The sequence below is a fragment of the Microplitis mediator genome, chromosome 4, assembly GCF_029852145.1.
Source record: "Microplitis mediator isolate UGA2020A chromosome 4, iyMicMedi2.1, whole genome shotgun sequence".
Lineage (NCBI taxonomy): Eukaryota > Metazoa > Arthropoda > Insecta > Hymenoptera > Braconidae > Microplitis > Microplitis mediator.
Genome location: NC_079972.1, coordinates 3,704,942 through 3,729,878, shown reverse-complemented (window position 1 = coordinate 3,729,878; position 24,937 = coordinate 3,704,942). Strand labels below are relative to the sequence as shown.

The 24,937-nt window shown below is 29.9% G+C and overlaps 1 protein-coding gene across 2 annotated transcripts; it reads right to left on the bottom strand.

The window, feature by feature from the left end:
• Window positions 1-27: 27 nt before the first annotated feature.
• LOC130667112 (trafficking protein particle complex subunit 10) lies at window positions 28-23,822 on the bottom strand. Of its 2 annotated transcripts, none has more exons than XM_057468576.1 (13): window positions 23,476-23,822; window positions 14,405-14,622; window positions 14,152-14,345; window positions 13,887-14,082; window positions 13,699-13,810; window positions 10,358-10,545; window positions 10,063-10,281; window positions 9,243-9,994; window positions 8,499-9,153; window positions 7,964-8,425; window positions 3,655-3,976; window positions 1,550-1,685; window positions 28-1,470 (listed from the first exon to the last, which is right to left on the bottom strand). In XM_057468576.1, exons 2-12 carry the CDS (start codon window positions 14,444-14,446, stop codon window positions 1,567-1,569), a joined length of 3,261 nt encoding a protein of 1,086 aa, XP_057324559.1. In that variant the 5' UTR covers window positions 14,447-14,622; window positions 23,476-23,822; the 3' UTR covers window positions 28-1,470; window positions 1,550-1,566. The 2 variants fall into 2 exon arrangements, with proteins under 2 accessions (XP_057324559.1, XP_057324558.1); XM_057468575.1 differs by having other exon boundaries at window positions 23,480-23,822.
• Window positions 23,823-24,937: the final 1,115 nt, after the last annotated feature.

Sequence of the window (24,937 nt, the reverse complement as noted above, 5' to 3'; positions counted from 1 at the left end):
TTGTTCTCGTTGAGGGTTAAACTGGAGTCGGGCAACCTGCCTCGACTTCCATTAATTTTACCTTGGATCTTCGCGCCACCGGCTGAAGGTCCTGCCTTCCTGGTCGATCCTTCATGACCCTGGGTTGGACTGATAGAAGGGAAAGGGAAGTGTCTGGAAAGTGTCTTTCGGACACATTTCGATCAGATACCTGTCAAAAACTTGCCAAAAGTACTAATTTCACATAATAAAACATTGCAATTAATAATAATATAATTTTTTTTTTTTTTCAAATCGGTTCATTCATCAAAAAGATAGAAGAGGTTAACATCCACACACACACACACACACACACACACACTCACACATACATACATACAGACATCGCTCTGAAAATGTCAGAACAGCATCCTAGCACCTTCAAACCTCGACATATGATGAAAACCCGGTTTTTGAAAATCGGAGTGAAACCAATAACTTCACGAATTTTTTGAAAATCTTCGATTTTCTCAGCGTAAAGTTAAAAAAATTATTGATAACTGAAGACTTTCTAGCCGTATTCTGCTACGTTTGCTCTTTTTGTCACTATTTTACTTACCTGGTATCTTTTTTGTTTAAATTACCTGATTACGAACGCATCCTCTTCTTTTCTAACTTATTCTGATTCTGATTCTAATACTTACTTGTTAAAGCTATATATGATTTGGCTAATGTACAATCAGTGTGAGTTTTAGGATGCAATCAGGACCAGCAGGGCTGATCAACAAAGTTCGGTTTGTCACAAACACATTACTTGAAAACAGCAGAAAGTTTTTAGTTTAGCTTGAAAAGTCAGTCGGTTGTTCTTGGGTTTAATAGTTGATGAGGGTAATAATGAAGATTTCGATGTTGCGCTATTTAATACATTCATAATGTTTACGCTTACGTAGAAAATAAAGTATAAAGTAAAAAAATTACTCATGTTTTCATTAAAGTAAGTTTACATTTTCAAGCACTCAACAACTTTAGATGAAATTAGCTTTAATACATTAATCATAGCTCACCTCACTCAATCATCAGGATGTTCATATATTTGAGAGCATTATTGTTCTTTACAATTTTTGATAACATTCGTTTTTTAGAAAATTTTATCAATAAAATACAAGTTGACTTCTCAATTGGCATAGTTACAAAAAGTTATAACGATGATAACTATAATGACTGGTTTGAAATGTCATAGGACTACCTTATTTTTCATCTTAGAACTAATGTCTCTTCACTTTTTTTTGAATTAATCAGACAAACCTTTTACTTTAAATTACCTGAAGTTTGCTTTTCGACTGCGTAAATGAAAAGAACTTTAATAAAATAAAATAAAAAAAAACTTTTTGATTGAAACATGTAATAATATTTCACTTCGAAAGTTTAAATAATTCACTTTTTGCGGCAATTTAGATCTTGTGAAAAACGAGAACTTTGTGTTACACATCTTATGATCAGTCGTAGCTAAGCCTATAATTAAAGAAGATGTAATGAAAGTATCTCTAATTTTTAAAATCTAATAATAATGATACACATTAAAAAGACTTACTACATAATATATCCACGTTAAGTAGAATAAGCTGGTAAAACATGAACTTGTTGTGCTTTACTTGCATTGTATATTTGTCCTACGCTAAAAGGTTCTAATCTCGGACCAGTTTTTAGATTACTATTTTGAATCATATCTGCAAAAATAAATAGTTTGTTAAAATGAAAACGCTCTAATTAAATTATCGTGTATAAATCAACATTTTTGTAACATTTGATCATTGTCATTTTTTCATTATTTTCGATTTCTACTGTTATTTGGGACTATACGTTTTGATGATAATCCCATGTAACGATTCCTATCATGAGTTGCTGGTCAAGACACTGATCACAAGAATCATTTGATAAATGGTACATGGACTTGTCCAAGAGGACGTATAAAAGACAATCTTGTTGCAGTCTTGAATTATTGTAAACGTGTCTTGCAAAAGACCCTTATGTGACTACGTCTTTATATATCTATGATTCGGCCACAACATTTAAGCGTAAGAATCTTAGACAAAATTTTTGTAGGACTTGTACATGATGTTGTACAAAAATATATTTCTCACTCAAGACGTGTTAGTATAGTTACTGACGTATATCTTGAGTGAACCTTGCACCAGAAATAAATCGCAGATACTAACGCATGGCCTGCACCAGATTTGTAGACTTCTGTACATCGGCTACGCGCATGATATCACACATCTTGGACTTTTAAATCCCTTAGATTTTTTTTATAATCTTTTAAATTATTATTATTATTATTATTCATTGCTATCGTTGATAACAAGAAAAAAAATGCCATCTGGCAGCCAGAATGGAAGGTAGATTTTCCTAAAGACGTTCTCAAAATTTTGGATTCTTATAAAAGCAATGAAATTTATTATAAATCGAAACAGACATTCCCTGAAATTTTTACGCGAAAATATCCACAAACAAGCCAGTCACAAAGCTTTTCCAAGAACGCCTTAGGAAAAAGACGATTTGCGGTGATCACTGTATCTTAACTAAAAATTATCTGAAGTCGAATACCCTTAAAATTTCGTTATCACCAAACCCTCTTCCCAATGATCTCTAATAATTTATTTTTTTTTTCATTTCTATATTTTTGGTGGTCATGCAAAGTGAAAAGTACTATTTTTCACGAAAAATTACGCCATTTTAGGGGTACAAAACCCCATCAATGTAAAAAAAAATCTCAATTTCAACGTTGGGGGGAGTTATTTTATGTGTAGAAAGTGTGTACTAAGCTTGAAATAAATCGGTGATGTAGTTTTCAAATGGCAGTAATCACGGACTTTGAAAAAGTAGTTTCGAGAAAAATGAGTTTGAAGTTTTAAACGAAAAAAGTTAAAAAAAAAAAAATTTTTTTTCAAGTTAAGAGAGGGTGAGCCAAAGTTGCTCTGGTTGACTTGAAATTTTAAGATTATATTCTTAAAATGTTTAATTATAAGAAAAGACAAAAAAATCGATTATTTAAAAGTTCGAAACCCTGATCCCCCCTTAAAAACAAAGAGAATGAAAAAAATTTTTCACCAAGTCACAGGTTTTCGAAAAAGAAATCCAACGTATATCGCTTTTTCTTAAATTTGTGACTTGGTTGATAATAGATCCAATAGCTTTTTTTCCATTCTCTTTGTTTTTGGGTGTAGTTTTTGAAAAAAAAATACAAAAAAATTATTTATAGGTGTCTTCTATTTTTTATAGAGCAGTTAAGATTTCGGAATTGATTGATCAAGTCATTTTTAAGAAATTAAAAAAAAAATGAACTAAAGAAATAAGTTTATTTGTATTTTTTGATTATAACATAGTCTATTTGTCAGAGAAGTTGACGGCTAACAAACACATTAGATTACCATAAGAACCATTTAAAATGGTTAATTAGTTAAAGAGTTATAGAAAATTTATGCACACGCTGGGACTCAACTCGATTAAAAACTCAAAAACTTTCCTGCAGAATTCCATCAAAGTTTCTTCCATGAATGAATCAAACTTATTGTCACGTTTACAGGGCTCCATACTATTCCGCTCATTAAAATTCAGGGTTTATAGAATGTGATAAATTATTGCTTCCAATAGCTATAAGGAATTATCTTACAGTTTAAAAAAAAAAAAGTAACTTACCATTTTTTGTTTCTAAAGCAGGTATGTAACGAGACAATCGAACTATGGGAAGAGGTAGGTATCCATTCTTTAATGGCATGATATCTAGAGTGACACTCTGCTCGTCATAAGTATCAAACGTAATAATTCCTGCAGTACGGCCACAAATAGCCCACATTGATTGGTCATCCAAAACTTCGTACATAAGTTGAGATGAAATATTTATATTAGCTCCAGGTAAAATTCGTATCATGTTCAAGTAAAGATGGCATATGCTTCCGGAACGACAAAATTCACCTGCATTCCCACTTGCCTTCACTTTTGATGTTACCGTATAAATAGACTAGTCAAAATATTATTAATTAAAAACTAAACTATGCAATTGCCCAGTGAACACTTTTACTTAAAATTTGACGTCGGGAGGACGTAACGTAATTATACTTCACATAACCCTCGCAGACTTGGAATCACTGTGAAATCACAGTGAAATCACAGTGAATTCACTTTCACCGTGAGTTTACGGTGTGTTTACGGTGAATTCATAGTGAATTCACAGTGATTTTGTGCCATTTTGTCATTGTGATTTAGTAGTGATTTCACTGTGATTTCACTGCGAGTTTACAGTGAATTAATGGTGATTTCACCATGATTCCACAGTAAATTTATGGTGGTTTGACTATAGTTTTATGGTGATTTTAAATTATCAGAAAAAAAGTTGTTCAAGCATTCTTCGACTTTTTCATGTACTTTTTTTTAATAAACTGAATTTTTGTGTCATGATGGTTATGTTTAATTTTAGTTTTTATTTTTTTTTAATTTTAAAGTTCTCTGAACACTCTTAAAAATTTTCAACATGTGTTTTGAGAAATAAGTTTAGTGGAAAAATTTGTAAAAAACTTCAAAGTTTCATATTATAGAATGACAAAAAAATCAAAAATGGTAATCAAGAAAAAATTTTCGGATTTTTTTTTCATTTGAAAAAAAAAAGATGGTAGGTTTAAATAATTTTCTTGTATTCTTTAAAAACCAGTATTTTAAAACGAAAATCTAATAAAGATAAAAACATCTAAATAAGTGAAATTTTTAAAAGTTTATACTTCTAAAATAAAAAGCCATTAAATTCTGAAGAATGACTTTTATCAGGTAAAAAAAGGGTCAATAAATTTCAGTAACATCAAAAGAAGTCGATTTGGCGTGGAATGTTCCACATTAACCAAGACAATTTTTGTAATTAATTGATAATGCATAAAATTTCTTGATGCAAATTAAAGTTTTTTGCGGCAGAAAATTCTTTTTTTCTGCGTATTTTAAAAGTTTAGTGGTTAGTCTAAAATGTTGTGCACTTTTTTACCGGTTGGTCGTTTCTCCGAAAAATTGTGTACATACAATTCAAATATTTTTTAAACTTCAAAGAGAGAATGAATTGCAGATTTGCACGACTCGTTCGTGCTTTACGATCGAAAAATTTTTTTCTGCCTCACTTCGGTAACTATTTTTAAATTGAAAAGTCATTTATTCCTCATAGTAGAACAATAAAGATCTATTTTGTCAACGACGTTAAACTTGATAATTTCATATTTTAAGACAAATTTTTTTTGTCAATAATAATTATGAAATATTTAAGAAAAATTAAGAAAAAAAGGTTAAATAATTACATGTTGAACTTTAAACACGAATAACTTTTAAAGGAGTAGACTTAAAGAATAAACATGAGACAATTTATTTAGAGCGTTTAATTTCCTTTAAAAATATGTATCTCTCACCCCGACATGTTAATTCCAAATTGAGTTGTAAAATTCCAAATTAAAAAAATTTTTTTTTCCATGTTATTTAAACGTAAAATAGAAATTTACGATGAGCGACCTTTCAAAATTGATATTAAGAGCTTCCGTTTTCACAGGCTTCTTTTTTCATGACTAGGAAGATATGTCACTACGGGTTTTGAAAAAAAAAAAAATAGTTGATTTTTTTGAACCAGGCTAATATATATATGTTTGTTCGAGATTAATAAATATATATTTAATCATAATGATTATTGATTTAAAAAGTTATGATGCTAGGCAGCAGCAGCGGGAGTAGTTCAGTGCTCACCACTAGATCGCGCCCACCTTTTGTAGTGTCCCTGGTAAGATACTTATTTCAGAAGTTATAAATTCAGATCTTCAAGCAATTATAGAACGCGTTACCCGCTGAATGTTAGCAGAGAGGTGATAATCCATTTTTGATAGTAATATAGGGGTATCCTGTATTACACTATGACATTAATGTTTTCTTGAACAATTTTTGTCAAAGTACAAAAAAAAATATGTGTTAAGGAAATCAATTATTTTTCTAAAAAACTCTCAATGACTCTTTTGACAGCTGCACAAATTTTCTACTGAGAGTTCTATTAACTCAGAATAACTCTTCTGAAAGAGTCCGAAATCTTGGAATTTCACGTAGTGACTGTAGATGGCTCGTTATTATTATTATTATTATTATTATTATTATTATTATTATTATTATTATTATTATTATTATTATCAATATTAATATTTTTATTGTTATTCTTATTTTTATTAATATTTCCAGTTTTAAATATTACGAATAAAATAGTCAGAAATTCACAGGAAATCCACTGCATATTCACTGTGAATTCACAGAAAATTCACTGCCAATTTACTGTATATTTACTGTGACTTTACCAAAAATTCACGGTCAATTCACTGTATATTCACTGTGAATTTACTGTACGTTCACTGGAAATTCACTGTAAATTTCCTGTAAATTCACTGTAAATTCACTGTGAATTCACTGTGAATTCACTGTGAATTGGCTGCAGTACCACACTAAACTCACAGCAATACCACTGTGAGATAACCATAAAACTACAGTGACCGAATGGCACAAAATCACAGTGATTTCACCGTAATTTCACCATGGTTTCACAATGTTTTTACTATAATCTCACTAGGATTTCACCATGATTTTACAGTGATTCCAAGTCCGCGAGGGAAGAAAAAAGTATTGGTGAGTTCTTTATGACTCATTATTTCACACCTTTTTACGTAAGAATCTAATACAAAAAATTTAACGCAATTATGACGTTCATTTATCCGAGAAAAAATAATTTTGCCTATTCATATATACCCGGGAAAACCATGACCATGCCTGTTCATGTAGGAACAAGCTTGAAATTAGACCTGATCATGCCTGTTCATGTATGATCAGGCCTGAAATTAGACATGATTAGGCCTGATCATGCCTGTTCATGTCTGATCCAGCCTGATATATGGGATTAAATTGAAAATCTTAGTTATAATTAAATATAATTAACTTAGTCATAATTAAATATAACTAACTTAGTCATAATTAAATATAACTAACTTAGTTATAATTAAATATAACTAACTTAGTTATAATTATATATAGCTAACGTAGTTTTAATTTATTAATTATATACACGGAAAGAAAATTATGGGAAGTTTTGCTATGCATTATGGGAATGGTTCCCATAATGGTATGGGAATAGTACCTATTCTACTATAAAGATGGTTCCCATATATTATGGGAACCATCCCCATAATAGTATGAGAACGGTTCATCTGACGAAAAATTTCAATCAGATTTTTTTTGTAGAGCATTAAATTTCCTTCAAAAAATGTATCTAAGTCGATTTCGTTTATCTCGATGGATTGAAAGTTATGAGACAAAAATCCGCTCATTAAAAAAAAATAAAAAATTTCGATGATACACCTCTTAATATCAAAATTAAGGGCTCAAATTTTCACAATAATTTTTTTTTTGTCATCCCAAATAATATGTACACAGTATCGTTAAAAAAAAAAATAGTCGATTTTTTTGGCCCAGTCTAGTGTATATATTGTTATATATAATTATGTATGATTATATATAACAATATATACATTAGATCTGATCAATCTTGACTAATATAAGTCCATTTATAATCATAGATAAAGGGCGGTGCTAAGCACACAAGTGGTAACTCAGTATGGTATTCCTATACAAGTTGCAACTTCTGCACAGAAAAAAAAAAATTCTCGGCTGAAGGTAAATATTCTTGATTCAAGAAAATTTTTTTGGAGACCTAAATTTTCTCAGATAAAGTAGAAATCTTCTCCGACCAAGACGAATTTTTTTTAACCAAGACAAATTCTCTTGGCTCAAGAAAATCTTGACTTGGTTCCTGGAAACGTTTGTCTTCAAAAATATTTTCTTGACTCAAGATAACTTTTTTTTCTGTGTGTGCTTAGCATGGCAGTATATGTGATGCCAAAGTGTAGTTATGTATTCACTGGGTTATGGTAGACAGAATTTTCTAATTTCTTACCGCATAATTTGAAATCTCAAAAGGGCACCGATACTTATAACTCGATTTTTCCAATTTCAGAAGTTTATTGATGTGAAGAGGATCGTCACTGATATTAAATTCATATAAATCATCTTTATTGTCAATAAGAAGATATTTCATAGTAAAATCAATTTTCAAAGGAAGCACTGATTTATGATTTTTTCCTAATTTCATTTCCCATAAATAAAACACTTTGATTCCATCAGTAATAATAAGTTTTTGGCCTGCAATAGGGTTAAGATTCTTGAAACTTATGTCCGCAGAAGTATTTAAAATCAATTCTGGATCAGTTAATTGGAGAATTTTTTTAGTAAGACCCGTAACAATAATTTGTAAAAATTTTCTTTCCTTTATCGTATGGATAGTTAAGCAAGACATTAAAGGAGTGTCAAAACTTAAAAAAATGCTCTCCTCTATACCCCAAGGTGGTTGAATATGCAACTATAAGAAAAGTAGTATATTTACATGAAATCTAAGAAAACATAAAATATGTCATCGTTTATTTATAAAATACCTCGTATTCCATTGATGACGAATCTTTTTTTGGTGGCAGTTCAGTATATACTTGCAATTGCAACTTTATAACTTGCCATGGTTCATACTCTGATAATTCTACTTCCACCTCACTAGATAGATTTTTTGAACTATCAACAAGTTTTATCATTAAACCTCTTGAAGTCCATAATTTTATTTTCGTACCTTTTTGAATTTTAACACTACCATTAGATATTATTAGTTCAGTATTTTGAATAAGACCACCTACAAGATTTCGACTATTCATTAAAATTGATGGTTGAGTTTTTATAATTTTATAATCTAGTTGTGGTGTAATAATTCTAGATTGGAATTTAAATTTTTCGTTAACGAGTAATGATAACTGATTAATTTTATAAATTCCGGATTTGTGATCTAGTATTGAAATCGTAAAATTATTTTCACCAGGTTTTATATCGCAAATATGTTTTGCAAATACTTCATTTATAATTTTATCGCCAACACTCAGAGGTTTTTCACTTTCAAATTGACTAATTAGCTGCGTTGTATGTTTATTTATTATGCCAGCAGATTCAGTAGTTTTATCTTCTCTAAAATCTACGTATGAATAAACTTCTAATTGAGTTAACTGTGGAATTTTAGGCTTATCACTTTTTCTATTCCATGTAGATAATCTGCAAAATATAAAAATTATTATTTTAAAACTTTTTACCATAACTCCAAATTCGGCGAATGTGTAATTGTTTATTAGTTATTTACTCACAACATTATTGGTGACTCTGGATGACACTTCATTTTCATCCCATGAGTAATGTCTTGAATTTTTTCAACTGAAATAATTGCGCAAACATTCTCTACAGTCATTGGTAGTAGTGACTTTAACGACACATTTATATTCACTTTAAAATCTTCTATATTTTTGTCAATGATGCTTACATTTATGGTAAGTATTTCAAAACAATTATCAAATTGAGTACACAATGGTTTAGCTGTGGTCAACATTTTGATGTGCATTAACATTTCTTCAAAGTAAATTTTTCGAACAGCTATATGTGACAATCTTGAACAAGCAATCAAACAACACATTTTTACATATTTATCAAAATCACTCATTTCTTTATAATACTGAGCAAGCTTTAATTGAGTTTGGACTACTAACAGTAGCCAACCTTCGTCAATGTAAGTTTTTAATGCATCTAATAAAAAAGCAATAGCTGTTTGTTTTTCATCCAAACTACCATAAAATTGTGCTAATTCTTTTCCGATATGTCTTGCTGATCTGATTCTCCCTATGTGCTTATAAGTTCCCATAGCTAATTCTGAGTATTCTAATAATTGTTTTGTAAAAATTTCTTTAGATGATAATGCGCTCTTGAATTTTTCGGTGTATGTAACTTCTTCCTGAATGCGCATATCATCTAAGCCTGATATCAGGTAAACAACAGTATGAAGTTGCTCACTAGTTGGTTCATCCATACCGGGCATAAGTCCACATAATTTTCCTAATTTACCTAGCTAAACATCCAGCATTTCATAATAGAGTTTAAACTTAGAGTCATAGTATAATCTTCATAGTATCATACCTTTTCACTTGCGAGTGCCCATAAACCAGCCGTATATAAAGAGCAAAGATCAAGATGTTGACTGTGATCAGAAGCTATCACTGATGATTGACAAATGTGTAAAATTTCTAATGCACAAAGAACCGACCAACATTCCACGGATCCATTTGGCCGACTGACTTCAAGTATTCGTAATTCACTTAGAGTATTATACACAAACAACAAACAACGACGAGCAATCTGTCAATTTCAGAAATAAAATAATTATTTGTGCAAATAACGACTAACATTTAATAAATAAAAATATTTTACAGACCTCCCATGGTTGTTTAAGTGAAAGTAACAATGCACATTGTCTACTAAATAAATAGTTTCTAAAATCTAATAATGATGCTTTATTATCTCTAATTAATCCTCTTGAAAAATGATCGACACTCTTCTTCAAGTTTATAGCTCGCCAATCGTTCAGAGGATTTTTGAATGTAGTTAACCAAGGTGGAGTTTCTAGAAGTAAAATTCTTTTATTTAAATGGAACACTCAAATTTTTATTAATGTCATAGAAAACGAAATATACTAAATTAATATCTTCAACGTCGTGGGGAATAAAGTAAACGAAGGAGATAAAGGAACAGTGATTGTTATACAGTAATTCTTCAGTAAATCTAACATTAGTATCATCACTTAATTTCAGGTACAAGATTTGATCAAGATGTACTTTACTAATTAAATCACAATATTATATGCAAATCATATAATGATCTTGATTTTGAATCTTGTATTAATATCTTGTGGGAGATTTATAAGAATATAACGAAGTGAGCATGATGGGATTTTCCACAAGACACTTTCACGAAAATAACATAAGACTGCTACAAGATAATTTTTTTAAATGTCATCTTGGGTCAATCCATGATGTAGTATCTATCAAAAGATTCTTGTGATCAGTGTCTCGGCCAGCAGATTGTGATGGAAATAATTGCATGCGAAAATTAAAGAAAAAACAGATTCAACTTAAAATATTATTATAAAGTACAATTCTTTATAATTTTGCAACTTAATTTATCTCTTTATAATAATTGTGTTTAATAATTCATATATTTATTAATGAAAAATTGTTCAAGGTTACTGGAGATTCCCGGGAAAAACGAATCATATATGACCATATATGATGCTCCATATATGGCCCACATATTGCCAACTTACATATATGGCCATAAATAGTCATATTTGACCATATATGACCGTGTATAGTGCTATATTTTCAAAAAAAAAGTTGATAAAATAATGAAAACAAAAAGTTATGACAATCAGATGTCTCATGTATTCTAATAGTCTCTTAAGTCGGTCATTATTTTTTTTTCTTCGATAAAAAATCGCGGTGTTGGCTGGGCTCGATCCTGGGCCCTTTAGATTCAAAGTCTAGCGCGCTAACCACTGCGCTGAGTAATGAACATGAAATACAGAGTCTTTTGTATTTTTTAGATGCAGGTGAATGACCATACATGACCATATATGATTCGTTTTTCCCGGGATTCCTCAGAATTACTTTAAATTTTATTAAACTTTCAAAACTACATACATCTATAAATTCTTGTTTGTAAGAAAATATAGATTCCCGAAAAAAAAATTTAGATCTAGCTAAATCTAATCAGAACTACAAAGATCGGAATTTTCCATGATTTAGATTTGCATTGATCAAAGTAGATGTATTAAAATTAATTCAGACTTTTGAGGATTTCTTTGATCGATAATTTTTTAAAAGATTTTATTTCAAAGAGCTTTGAAATTTCCATAAAAATCAGAATTTTGAGTTTTTTGAGTTTAGGGATTTTCCATTTTCTGTCTTGATCTTCGTAGACAAAAAATCAAAAACCCAGATTCTCGTAGATCTTACTTATGTGTAGGATTTAGATCACCGTAGATCAAAATAATTTTTTCTCGAGTTCTTGTGTGAGTTACATACATATATATAAGCTGAAATTCTTATTAATATATTTATAAAATTCATGAATTAAATTGATAAATCTAATAAGTTATCAAAAATCTTTTGAAATTAATACGCATTGGGATTCGGCAACGAATATCTTCTAAACGGTTAGAGAAATCAATTAAACACTTCAGACTTTTCTTGTAGAGCGTTCAATTTCCTACAAAATGTCCTCACGCTCATTTGACAATAATTATTTTTCAATGAGGTAGAAAATTATTAAGAAAAAAATTTTTTTTTAACAAATTCTTCAAACTTTGGTCTCGAATATCTTTTAAAGGCTGCAAACTCCGTCCAATGCTGCCTCAAATCTGAGAACTGTTGATTAGTTCTAGAGATATCGGCGATGAAAAATTAAAGAAATCACAATTTACTTCATTTTTTCTGAATAACGCATAATGTGATTCACCATATGTTCCAAAATTCCCACTGGCCTTTTGGCTGCACAGTGTTTGATAATCGCTACATAAATTATTGCAATCATTTCGTCTGTATGAATAACATCATCGTCAAAAATTTTGAAAAATCACTGTTTCTGACATTTTTTTCCGGATGTTCCATATATTACAACTTCGGGTTGATTCAAAGCTCATATAACTCTATCTTAATCATTTCTATTGATTTCTGTCCAAAAATATTTAATTCATTAAGCATAATAACCTCTTTGCTACCCTTGTTCGCCCGATCCTGGAGTACTGCTGCATAATATGGTCACCTCATACCCAAGCACAAGTTAATAGATTGGAAAAAATCCAAAGGAAATTTTGTAAATTTATAACGTACTATATGTATACATAGGGTTCTCATATGAGTACCGAAGATGTTTACACCCGATGAAAAAAGATTTTATACAATTGTATAAAATTATATACAAGAAATGGCCTGATCCAATTGTATACAACTGTATAGAAATTGTATACAATTCTATACAAATTGTATACAAATCTATATAATTGTATACAATTTTATACAAATTATATACAATTCTATATAATTGCAATATATTTTCAATTTTTTTAAATTTTCATAACAGTCATAGAATCTGTATTATTGTAATAAATAGTTAAATAATTAATTATAAATTACGTACGGAATTAAGTATGAACTTATCAATCGGGCGGACCCATAACGCGATTATGAAAATAATCACGTACGCTCTCACACACTTGTAAAGTGGGAGAAGTATAATCGACTACTGAACGGAAGTGGGGTTACAGGAATTCTTAGAATTATATTTCCCTACAGCTCTGTAGGCGGACTTATAACGCGACTCGACTGTATTCACTTTGCTGACGGTAATTACTGTAAAATACCATAATCTACAGTATCCAGAAGAATTATCGTAATTTACAGTCAAATCCCGCATTTACCGGCAAGCTTACGGTAAAATTGCGTCAATTCACCGTAAATTGGCGGCAATTCTGCGGTATTTTGCGGTTTAAGTGCGGTACTTTATCACAAATTTGCGGCAGCATTGCGGTATTTTACGGTAATTAACCGTTATTCTCCGAAATACCGTAAAATGCGGCAAATTTTTAGTAAATGACGGTATTTTGCAGTAAAATACGGTGATTTACCGTGATTCGGATCCACTAGGGTGTATTCAAATTTTCTTGCATTTCGAACTAATAAGTGTTTGGTACCTATAAACATATTGATCAATACAAACCTCCAACATCACAATTAAGAATGAATTGGGTGAATAAAGCATCAAGCTCATCGTACTGAACCAAAGCTTCATCGTTTACTCCTAACATTTCTAAAATGAAAGCGAGTTCTTCCTAATTGAATATACAAAATACTTATTTATAATAAATCTATGACTCTATAATAATATGAGTAACAAAAAAATAAAACCTGAAGAATGAAATATTCACAAAAACTCCAATGTTTCTGATTCCGCCGTTCTCTCTGTTCTCTAATAATTTCTTCAAAATGTATAAGTTGTTTATCATAAGCCACAAGCATGAAATGTTGAATCCTGGATATAAGTCCTCTCCAAGATTCAGCTGAACGTGATTCGAACTTTGCTGGATTTATAACGGATAAGCATCTATAAAAAACAATTGCACTCATAATACATTATTAAATAGTTAATAATGTCTGTTCATATTATAAATACCGATCCCCATGCTTTGTTGCAAAATCATTGTGAATTTTATCAAGAACTGTTGTACGAGGTATCAACTTATTAGTTTTTTTATTGTCGTAAGTATCAACTAGAACAATCATCCAATCTTGAATTTGGCGTTGATTTAGAATTTTAAGCCAACTACCAATGTTGTCTTTTAAAGATACTTTATATGCTTCTAGATCCTACAATGAAGCTAATTTAGCAACGTTATTATTTTACCAGCTTTATTGATTTAACTTACCGAGCAATCACTCCAATAAGTGTGGAGGATTGGTTGTTTCATCAAATTCTCATCAATTTCCGAAGACAAAAGATTTATGGAAAACGGCACAAAAGAAACTTTAAGTCTCACTGATTTTATAGGCCGGCTGAAAGATCTGCGCCATTCTACTGTACTGGAAGATATACTGTTCAATATATTACTTTCAACAGATAAAAATAAAGCTTCATCGCCAGCATCTGTTTCGGAAATAAAGTATTAAAATTTTAGAAAGTTAGATTTTATTTGACATAGTATATTACACACCAAGGGTGGAAGTAGGACATTTCGAACCGTGTTTACAATTGCCTACCCAACCCGAAGGCGAGGGTGGCAAAGACGCGGATTAGGTCGTCCTACCAACCTCCGTGGTGTGCATACAATTTTTTACCAGATCTGTACCTAAAAAGTTAAATTTCTGCCTATTTTATTGGGGAGAATAGGGCATGCGCTAATATTCATCATTTGTTTTCTTATAAAGAGAAAAAAACGACTTTCTTCCCTCTAAACAAAGCAGGAATTTAAACTTTCGGCGCAGGTATGGTGGAAAGAAATGTATTGCATTTATCACGACACTTGTATACTATCGCATTGAGTTCTATAAGTATGGCATATAGCACCACGATGAAATGTACTAAAAATGAAATATTTTTTCAACTGAGTTGATTTATTCTTTCAATAATGGTAAATAGAGAATAAGTATAGCGCTCTAAATTTTCTAGTAAGTTCCAGTAATATTTAAATATATTATTTTTATGTAACTACTGTTGAATAAAAAAAAAGTGAATACAGTTCTTTGACTCATTTCTCATTTCTAATAAAAATTAGTCATATGCTCAAGCTTATTACTGATTCTTGTTATAAATTCGTAATATTTTCATGGTAAGTATTAACTTTTGTGAAAACTCAGTAATACTTTTCTAGTGACTAATTTTCGAAAAATGAATTCGTAATAATTTTTTGGCTAATTGCTTATTTTTGAGTGATTTCAGCACGGTTTAATTTGAAAATTAAGAGCTTGTTACGATCCCTCGCGGAATTGCCATAACGGTATTTCTACGGTATTTGCCTAGTATTTTTTGGGTATAAGCATTATTACGGTATACCCACGGTATAAATGTGGTATATTTGTGAAATTTTATTACCGTATTAATACCGCAAATATATTGTGTTGATACCAAATTTATATAGGGACTATACCGTATTTATACTGTGGTTATACCGTATTTACGCTCTCGCTATACTGTATTTATACGATAATTAGGCTCCATTTATATGGTTTTTATGCTGTACTTAAACGTCGGTTGTACCGTATTTATACGGTTGCTATACCTCATTTAAACAGTGGTTACACGGTATTCATACAATGTTCGCACCGTATTTATACGATGTTTATGCCGCATAAATATGGTGGTTATGCCACTTTTATACGGTGATTATGCCGTCTTACTCTTAGAAGCTGAAAAATACTTTTCATATCTTTCAGTTTCATTAACAAGCAATCTTCAGATTCTATAACAGATACAATATGTTTTACTACTACTTGCATTCTTAAATGACTCATCTCTTCACTATGTTCTGCTTTCAATTGTTCAATAAAAAAATACAGTTCATTTTCACTTTAAAAAAAAAATTTCTTTCGTATTAAAATATAAAAACTCTTGAAACTAGTAAAAATTTTTCAATTTAAACATAAAAATATGTTGACTTGAGGAAAAAAAATTTTGATTCAAGATCAAAATTTCAAGATAATTATTTACTTGGCGCAAGAAAATTTTGGTTTTCCGAATCGTTGAAACAAAATTTCTTGAATCAGGAATTTTTTTCATGATTCGAGTTAACTATTTTTTCTATGTAGTAATAATTCGCAAGAACATTAGTTAATTTTGAAATACAATGAGAATCAATATTAATAACTAGAATTATTTTATGATTAAAAATTATAAAACATCTTCAATTTAAACATGTCTAAACACTGCAGTGTTTATGTAGTTTGGGTATTTTGACATAAAAGTTTTTTTTAGCTCGTAAAATTCTTTATTTGTACGTTATGAAAACCTACACGCGTCTTTTAAATTTTAGTTTCTCTACACAGAAAATACAGTTAACTTGAACCTAGAAAAATATTCTTGATACAAGACAATTTTTTTTAACGAATCGGAAAATAAAAATTTTCTTACACCAAATAAATAATTATTCTGAAATTTTTAATCGAAATTGAATCAAAATTTTTTTTCCACAAGTTAACATATTTTTATGCTTTAATCGAAAAATTTTCACTTGTTTTAAAAGTTTTTATTTCTTAATACAAGAGATATTTTATTAAAGAAAGCCATGCCAGGTTATTGAAGCAATATTGCCCTTTTTTGTTGGAAAAAAATAAAATTTCTTGGAATAATTACTATTTGTTTAACGCAAGAATTTACGTATGCTCCAACCAAGAAAAAAAAGTTGCTCAAACCGAGAGAAAAATTTCTTGGGAGAAAAGATATATAAGGAGATGAGGGAAGTCACTTGTGCTAGGCAGCAGCAGCAAGAATAGTTCGGTGCTCGCCACTAGACAGCGCCTACGACTTGTAGTGTCCCTGGTAAGAAACTTATTTCAGAAGTTTTATATTCCAAACTTGTGACTATTCAGGCTCGGGTACTCCTCCGTTATTTGACCGAGTGATAGGTACCTTTTTGATGGTAATATAGTACATCCTATATTACATAAAGATAAAAATATTTATCATCAATGTTTCCTTAAATACTTTAATCTCTGAATTTAAACTTGAACTTTAAAAATCAAATATTTTAATCACAAGTCTATAGAATCTCTACCGTATGGTTGAAAATATACGAATGACATAATACATTGTACAGCAATATATAAATATATATATATATATATATATATATATATTTAAATAATTAAATAGAGCCATTTATCATTAATAATTATACATTTTTTTTTTACCCTGTACTTGATAAATTCCGTATAAACACCTTATTAAATCAGTAGAATTGCTGTGTGAACTCGGTAGAAATGCCGTATAAATTCAGTAGAAATACCGAATTATTACGGTAACAATGTTATATTATTACGGTAGAAATGCGGTATTATTACAGCACAAATGCCGTATTTTTACGGTAAAAATAACGTATTAATACGGTAGTAATGCCGTATAAGCTCCGTATAAACGCAGTATAAGCTCTGTAGGAATACCGTAATTAAATTTCACAAACATACCGTATAAATACGGTAAAACTACTTGTTATCGACTACGTTTATGCTCTTTTAATACAGTGTTCAAACCGTATCATGAAAACCGCGAGGGATTGGATAATTTTTTTTAGGGCAAAAATTAAAAGTTCAGGTAGTGGCAACAAAAAAAATCTGCCTACACTCAGAGAAAAAAAGTTAGTAAAATCAACTAGTTTGAGGAAAACAAGTCAGTTTGATGTTCAAGACTTGGTTCAGGTAGTTGTTTCTACTATTTACAAGTGAATCGTTTATTTGAGAAACCCCATAAGTCAAAAAAACAAAATTTTTCAGGAAACACAAAAAACATATTTTTGGAAAAACTTGACATTAAAATAATAAATAAATAATTGAATACAATGATGTTAGCGTCTCTGAAAAAGATTCCAACAAGAAAAATTTAATTCTTTAACTGCAACTACTTAAAAAAATTATTTAAAGTTGATTGACTTATGGGGTTTCTCAACCAAACGGAAAAAAAAGTTACGAAATCATTATTTTTTTTAATTTTTCCACTCAAATCATTTATTACACTGATAAAATGAAGTATTAAATATGTATTTGAACTCTGAAACTCAGAAATTACAAAAAATTATAATTAATTTAAACATTTTAATTAACCATACAACAGTCAACAATAAAACAACATTTAAAATTAATTTCCCAAAAAGCGCGAATTTTAAATAAAAAGAAAAAAAAATTATTTTTGTAAAACTAAAACTGCATATGTTTATCTGAGTCATTGACTTATGGGGTTTCTTAATTAAATGGAATTGCTGTCACCCCATTATTTTTTTTTAAACTCTGATTTGATGCATATTTTGATTGATTTCTATGGAGGGACATCCAAAGAACCCAAAAATGCAAAAAACCGAATTTCGTAAAAAACATGACTTATGGGGTTTCTCAAATAAACGATTCAAGTAATATGATAGCGTTTTAACTTTATTATATGCGATATCAGTTAATTCAGTTCTAGGATCAGCGATGCAGTAGTCCAAAAATGAGCCAGCGCTAGGGTACGTAGGTTCTGATAACGGAAAGATTGTGTGTTTTTGTGCTATGTCATGAGTGATACTCCAGCTACGCAATTGCTCTTCTCCATCGTTGATCTTATGGTCACCCCAGTCGGGATGCCTAGCATTCAGATCGCCAGCACTGACGTAGTAGCTTTTGGGATAATTGAGCTTAAAATCCTTAAATAATTTATTTAGCTCTTCCAGAAAGTTCTTTTTGTTGTTACATGCTGCAAATGTTGTTATATGCTGAAAATAAAGAGTGTACAGTTGAATTGTACGCCCAGTTTAATGACCATGTATTCTATGACATGATTGTTTCGTGAGTTCAGGTAGTTTATTTTTGTGAATTTGATTCTATTATTTATTAATATCGCTGTTCCTTCTTAATTTTTTGCATTGAGTCTATCGGTTCTTATAAAGATGTGGTTATCGAAGCTGAATTTATGTTTGTTATTCAGCTTTGTTTCAGAGATCAGTGTTACATCAATGTCATATTTATTAACGAAGGTTTGGAGGTCAAATCTACGTTTGTTCGCACCTAGAGAATTAACATTGATGGCACAGATTTTAATTTCATTATTTAAAACTGATGTTTGTGTGTTCGTTGTGTCTGATGAGATGTTATTCGCCATTAGTAGTCGTACTGGGACATCAGGAACTTGATTTTTCTCGAGTGTTATTAATTTTTTGTCTACCGGTGCGAGATGGCTATTCAACATGAACATCATGTTGCTTTGAAATTTTCTATTAATTCTTGTACTTGTGAGAGGCTGGTGTGGTTCATACCATTATTGTTGTTTTTATTGCTCCGGGATTGGGTGTTATCTTGCCAAAATTGCATGCCTTGTATCTTGTCTTTTTCTAGGTCAATTATCGGTATTGTGTTATTTCTGGGAAGAGGTGGCTAATTATCTTTAATATTATTTACTCTGCTAGCATATGATATATTTGGAATAACTGTGCTGTGAATTTTATTTACGGTGTATTCTTTAATGGATTTTTTTGTTTTGTGCTTTGCACTTAACATCATGTGCTGCAACAAGATACGGACATCCTCTATAAGATGACAGCTAATCATTACCACCACAGTTTGTACACTTTAGGGTAGTTTTAGGTTCTTTGATAGACACTGGGCATACAATACTATCTTTAGTTAGTCCATAGTTCTGGCCGCATGGAACACTTCTTTTTTCTTAATTCTCTCCCATCTTACTGGTTGATGGAGCATTCGTTTTATTCTATAGTTAATTCGGCCAGCGCTCGTGCCTGCGACACCAGTGGTGCCATCTTTTAAAGAATCTGTAGAATTAGAACGTGTTCTTGCTTTATACAGGTTAGGCACCTAATGAGACTTATTTTTATGAAAAAATTGTTTGAAATTTGGTGTGCTACATAATTTATCTAGTTCTCTAGCTTGTTTTTTTAATATCAAAACGCAGATCCTCAGTGGATCTTCTTGTGGTACGGTTTTCGTTCATCTTTAAGGCCTCAAACTGTGGGTCGGGGAACGACGTCCTCTGACTCGCGTAGGTTTTGTTTCGAGAAAATAACTTATTGATGTTGTACTTTTCAACACTAAAATGAGATGCAACATACTAAAATATTCACCACAACTCACTCAACTCAATGCTATAATTCTCATCCAGAATCTGCTATTTTATTTGCGAAAATACTATGAAAAAGTTGTAAGAGCGAACGAGGCATGCCCTCTTACGCTCTTATCTCACATAAGACTGAATGTCTTCGAGCTTTTTTCGGTTTTGATTGATTTTTTCAAAAAGAAAAAAGCAAGGAATAGCAAGCTGCTTAGCTAAACCTTACATTTATCAGCCGGCCCACTTGATACAAAATTAGCCAAAAAATAAATAATATGATTTGCAAATTAGGTATGGTTTGGTATGGAATGACACATACATATATATTAGACTCGGCCAAAAAAAAATGATTATTTATTTTTTAACGATACTATGAAAATATTATGTAGGATGACAAAAAAAAAATTATTGTGAAAATTTGAGCCCTTAATATTAATATTAAGTGGTGTATCATGGCAATTTTATATTTTTTTTTTTTTAATGAGCGGGTATTTGTCTCATAACTCTCAAACAATCGAGATAAACAAAATCAACTTGAATACATTTCTTGTAGGAAATTGAATACTCTACAAAAAAGGTCTGATTAAAATTTTTGTCAAATGATATTAATAAAAAGAAACGTGTGATACAAAAGCTCGAATTCTAGCTAGTTTGATAGCCAATAGGAGGCGTGAATAATGCATGTACTATCAAACGCCCTAGCATTGTATTATCAATCTTAAAAAATTAGATTGTCAATCCTATTAAAAGCTTTTGAAAACAATGTATATAGTGCTAAGATAATATAGATAAAACCTATAGTCATTTCAAAAGTTCATTACGTTACCAACAGTATAGAATAATCGAATTTGAAATGAAAAAATACTCATGAATTAGTAGATAAAAGAGAAAAAATAAACTATGGTCATTTGTTCATAAATTACCCAAAAGACTTAATATGACTTGAAATAGATCATTTATATATATATCATCATCATCATAATATATATAAGATCATATATATTATATAAAAATTTATGATGATTTTTGCCATATATCAGTAATTTATTAGTAATTTCTGTTAAAAATAGATAGAAATGATCATTTATTATTAATTATTATGGATTTCTGATCGTAAGTTTACTGAATGTTGAGAGATATTCCTTATTGAGTTAATCATATTTGGTATTTAAGTGATAAAAATTAATTTTGTCACATGTAAAAATAAATAATCCAAAAATTTTGAATAGGTCCAACTTTGAAGCTTAATATCTTCGAAACGGCTTGACTTACGGAAATCTTTATTCAGACCTTTTTTATAGAGCGTTTAATTTCCTAAAAGAATATGTCTTTATCAATCTCCTTCAGCATTTCGTTGTCAAGTTACAAGATTCCAAAGTTAAGAACAATTTTTTCCTATGTTATTTAAATGAGAAATAGAAAATCGCAAAGCGCCACCTTCAAATATTAATATTAAGGGCTCATCTTTTAACAGGGTCTTAAGAAAATGAGATAATAAATTTGTCTAGGGATACGTCGTCAATTTTTCAATGTTCTTCGAGAAGAAAAAAAAGTCGATTTATTTGAGACACTAATATTTATTTGTTAGGGTGTTTCATATTTAGGCCATATTTTTTTTCTGTCCTCCCTGAAAAACTAATAATTTATAGAAAAAAAAAAAAAAAAAACATATCCTGGCCTAAAAAAATTCTAAGTCTAGGGGTTTAGCGCATCGAAAAATTCGATTTCCTATTCTAAGGGTGGGCAGTACTAACCGAAATTTCGAATTTTACTTTTCTAATTACATTTGGAATAATTACGTCACTCGAGTGATGAAAACTTTCCGAAAAAGTTTGTCTTATACATTTTTTCGGAAGCTATAAAAATTTCTGTAGTAATAATTGATTAATAAATTAAAAGGAAAGTAAAACTCAAAAATTTGTTTAGTGCGGCCCAGCCTTAATAACATGAGAAAAAAAATTTTTTTATTTTGGAATTTTTTTACCTCGGCAATAGCTCATTTTACGGATAAACCCAGCATAAATTTTTGTAGGGAATTTAACCCCCCTGATTGAAAAAAATTATTTGAAATGATTCGAAACAATTCGAAACGATTTAAAATCATTTGAATCGACTGATATGTAGATATACACTTAGCATGGATTAGATCATTTTTATTAATCCGGGAATCTACACAAAACGTTTCTTATCATTTTTTGATAAATCCATCTGTTCAAAAGTTATTAGAGTTCGAAGTTGAGTTAGAGTAAATTTCTAGATCTTTTTACTTTTCCGGCGAAATGAACTTATCACATAATTTTGTAAAACTTTTTTGTAGACAATTTTACTTCCTACAAATTATCTCTTATAAAGTTTTTTTAGATTCCGCATAATTTTCTAGTTATTTCGATTTTAATGTCAAGCTCCTAAAAAACTTGGGTTCTGATCGATTTTAAGAGCTTGGCATTCAAATGAAAATAACTTGAAAACAATGCAGAATTTCAAAAAAATTAATCAAGGATAATTTGTAGGAAATGAAATTGTCTACAAAAAAGATTCTATGAAATTTTGTGATGAATTTAATAGTTTCGCCGGAAAAGTAAAAAAATCTCGAAATTTACTCTAACTCGACTGCGCGCTCCAATAACTTTTGAACAGATGGATTCATCAAAAAATGATTAGAAACGTTTTGTTTAGATTTCCGGATTAAGAAAAATGATTTAGTCCATGCTAAGTGTATATCTATATGTCAGTCGATTCAAATGATTTTAAATCGTATCGAATTGTTTCGAATCATTTCAAATAATTTTTCTTAATCAGGGGGGTTAAATTCCCTACAAAAATTTATGCTGGATTGATCCGTACAATGAGCTATTACCGAGGTAAAAGAATTCCAAACTAAAAAATTTTTTTTCCTATGTTATTTAAATGGGGAATCGAAGTTTTCGATGCGCTAAGCTTATAGACTTAGAATTGTTTTTTAAGCGGGAATATATTTTTTTTTTTTTTCTACAAATTCTTAGTTTTTCAGGTAGGACAGAAAAAAAAATATCGCCTAAATATGAAACACCCTAATATTTATATATATATAATACAGGTATTTACGCACCAAATTGACATTTAGGATTCTCCTAATTGAATTTGGATTAAATCCACAAAAATAAATAATTATATCTAAAATTACAGTCAAAGTTTACTTTAGAAATCATTACTAACTTACAAGTCACAATTGATTTATTTTCTAGTATGGCATTCAAAGTAGATTCTTTGTCATTGAGAAGGTTTTCATTCATTTTCAAAAATAAAACTTTTAAACAATTATTTGAATGTTATATTTGACAATCGTATAAACAGTCATACGCATGTTGTGTTCACTTTCCATAACAGTTGTGAGTTTTAGTTTCGTATAATTATTAAGTACTGTTTATGACGAAGATACAACCTCAATATTGATGAGAACTGTATCCGTACAAAAAAGACTACTAAAAAATTTGTTTTGACAGTTTCTTTAGCAACAAGATCTGAAAAGAAAACTTCTGTAACTTGGTTATATTAGTACTGACAGTGTTGGCAGACGAGTGAAACATTATTATTGTGTCAGGGCCGTAAAATTATTGTACTTTCAGTAAAATTATTGTACATTTTAAATTTATTTATAATTTTTATTTAATTACGTTAGTTACTAAGGATATAGTATAAATATTACCCTAAATACTTATTCTCAATAAATTCTGAAATTAATTAACGACATTTCTTACAAAAGTTATATATTTTTTTTATTTAAACTTGACATCTTATTTGGCTATCATATGGCGCGAAATTCAATTAAAAAATTGAAGTAAAATTAATGATATTATTTCTAATTAATTTGTTTTTATGGTAAAATTAAAGCAGATCGTTGAGATAAAAGTTAAAACAAGTGAACATTTGATAATATCTATTTTAATTTTTAACATTTAAATATGATGTCATTGGCTGATGTCAAAAGAACTACTGGTAGGCTATCTTTCACATGGCGGGAAAATACATGGAACTTAAAAAAATTTTTTTGAAATAATTTTATTAGCGTAAGCATGGCGATCATTAGAAATTATTGTATTTTTCGTTGGATTGTACATATAAGATTGAGGATTGCACAGTTCATCAAATTATGGTACGAGTATAATAATCATTGTACGTCTGCCAACACTTGTACTGCGAATTTTAGCATATTTACACATATGTATGCAGATGCGAGCATTGATGTCTAGTACTGAAATTTTTTACTCGCAGCGAATATTGGGAACTGACACGGAGGCGTGGCTTAAAAAACATGTCGGACGATGGCTTACATTTTTAAATGCGTAACTCATGTGATGGTGGGGTAAATAAATGAAATGTTATTAAATTACATAAACTATCTTGGATGGGTAAAAACCCAAAACAAAAAAATATACATGATCCCGAACGAATTTTATTTATCGGCTATTTAATTAAATGTGGCATAAATCGCGAAAAAAAATGATAAATATGTAATCATAATTACCGCGCTTTGTGTACAAACGTCTCATATGAGAGAAAACCCCATGAAAGTAATGCAAAAATTTAAAGAATTACAAAATAATAAAAATATTATTATAATTAATATCTATTTACTTGAAAAAACAAAAATAATATTTTCAGTTTTTAAGTTTTAGGT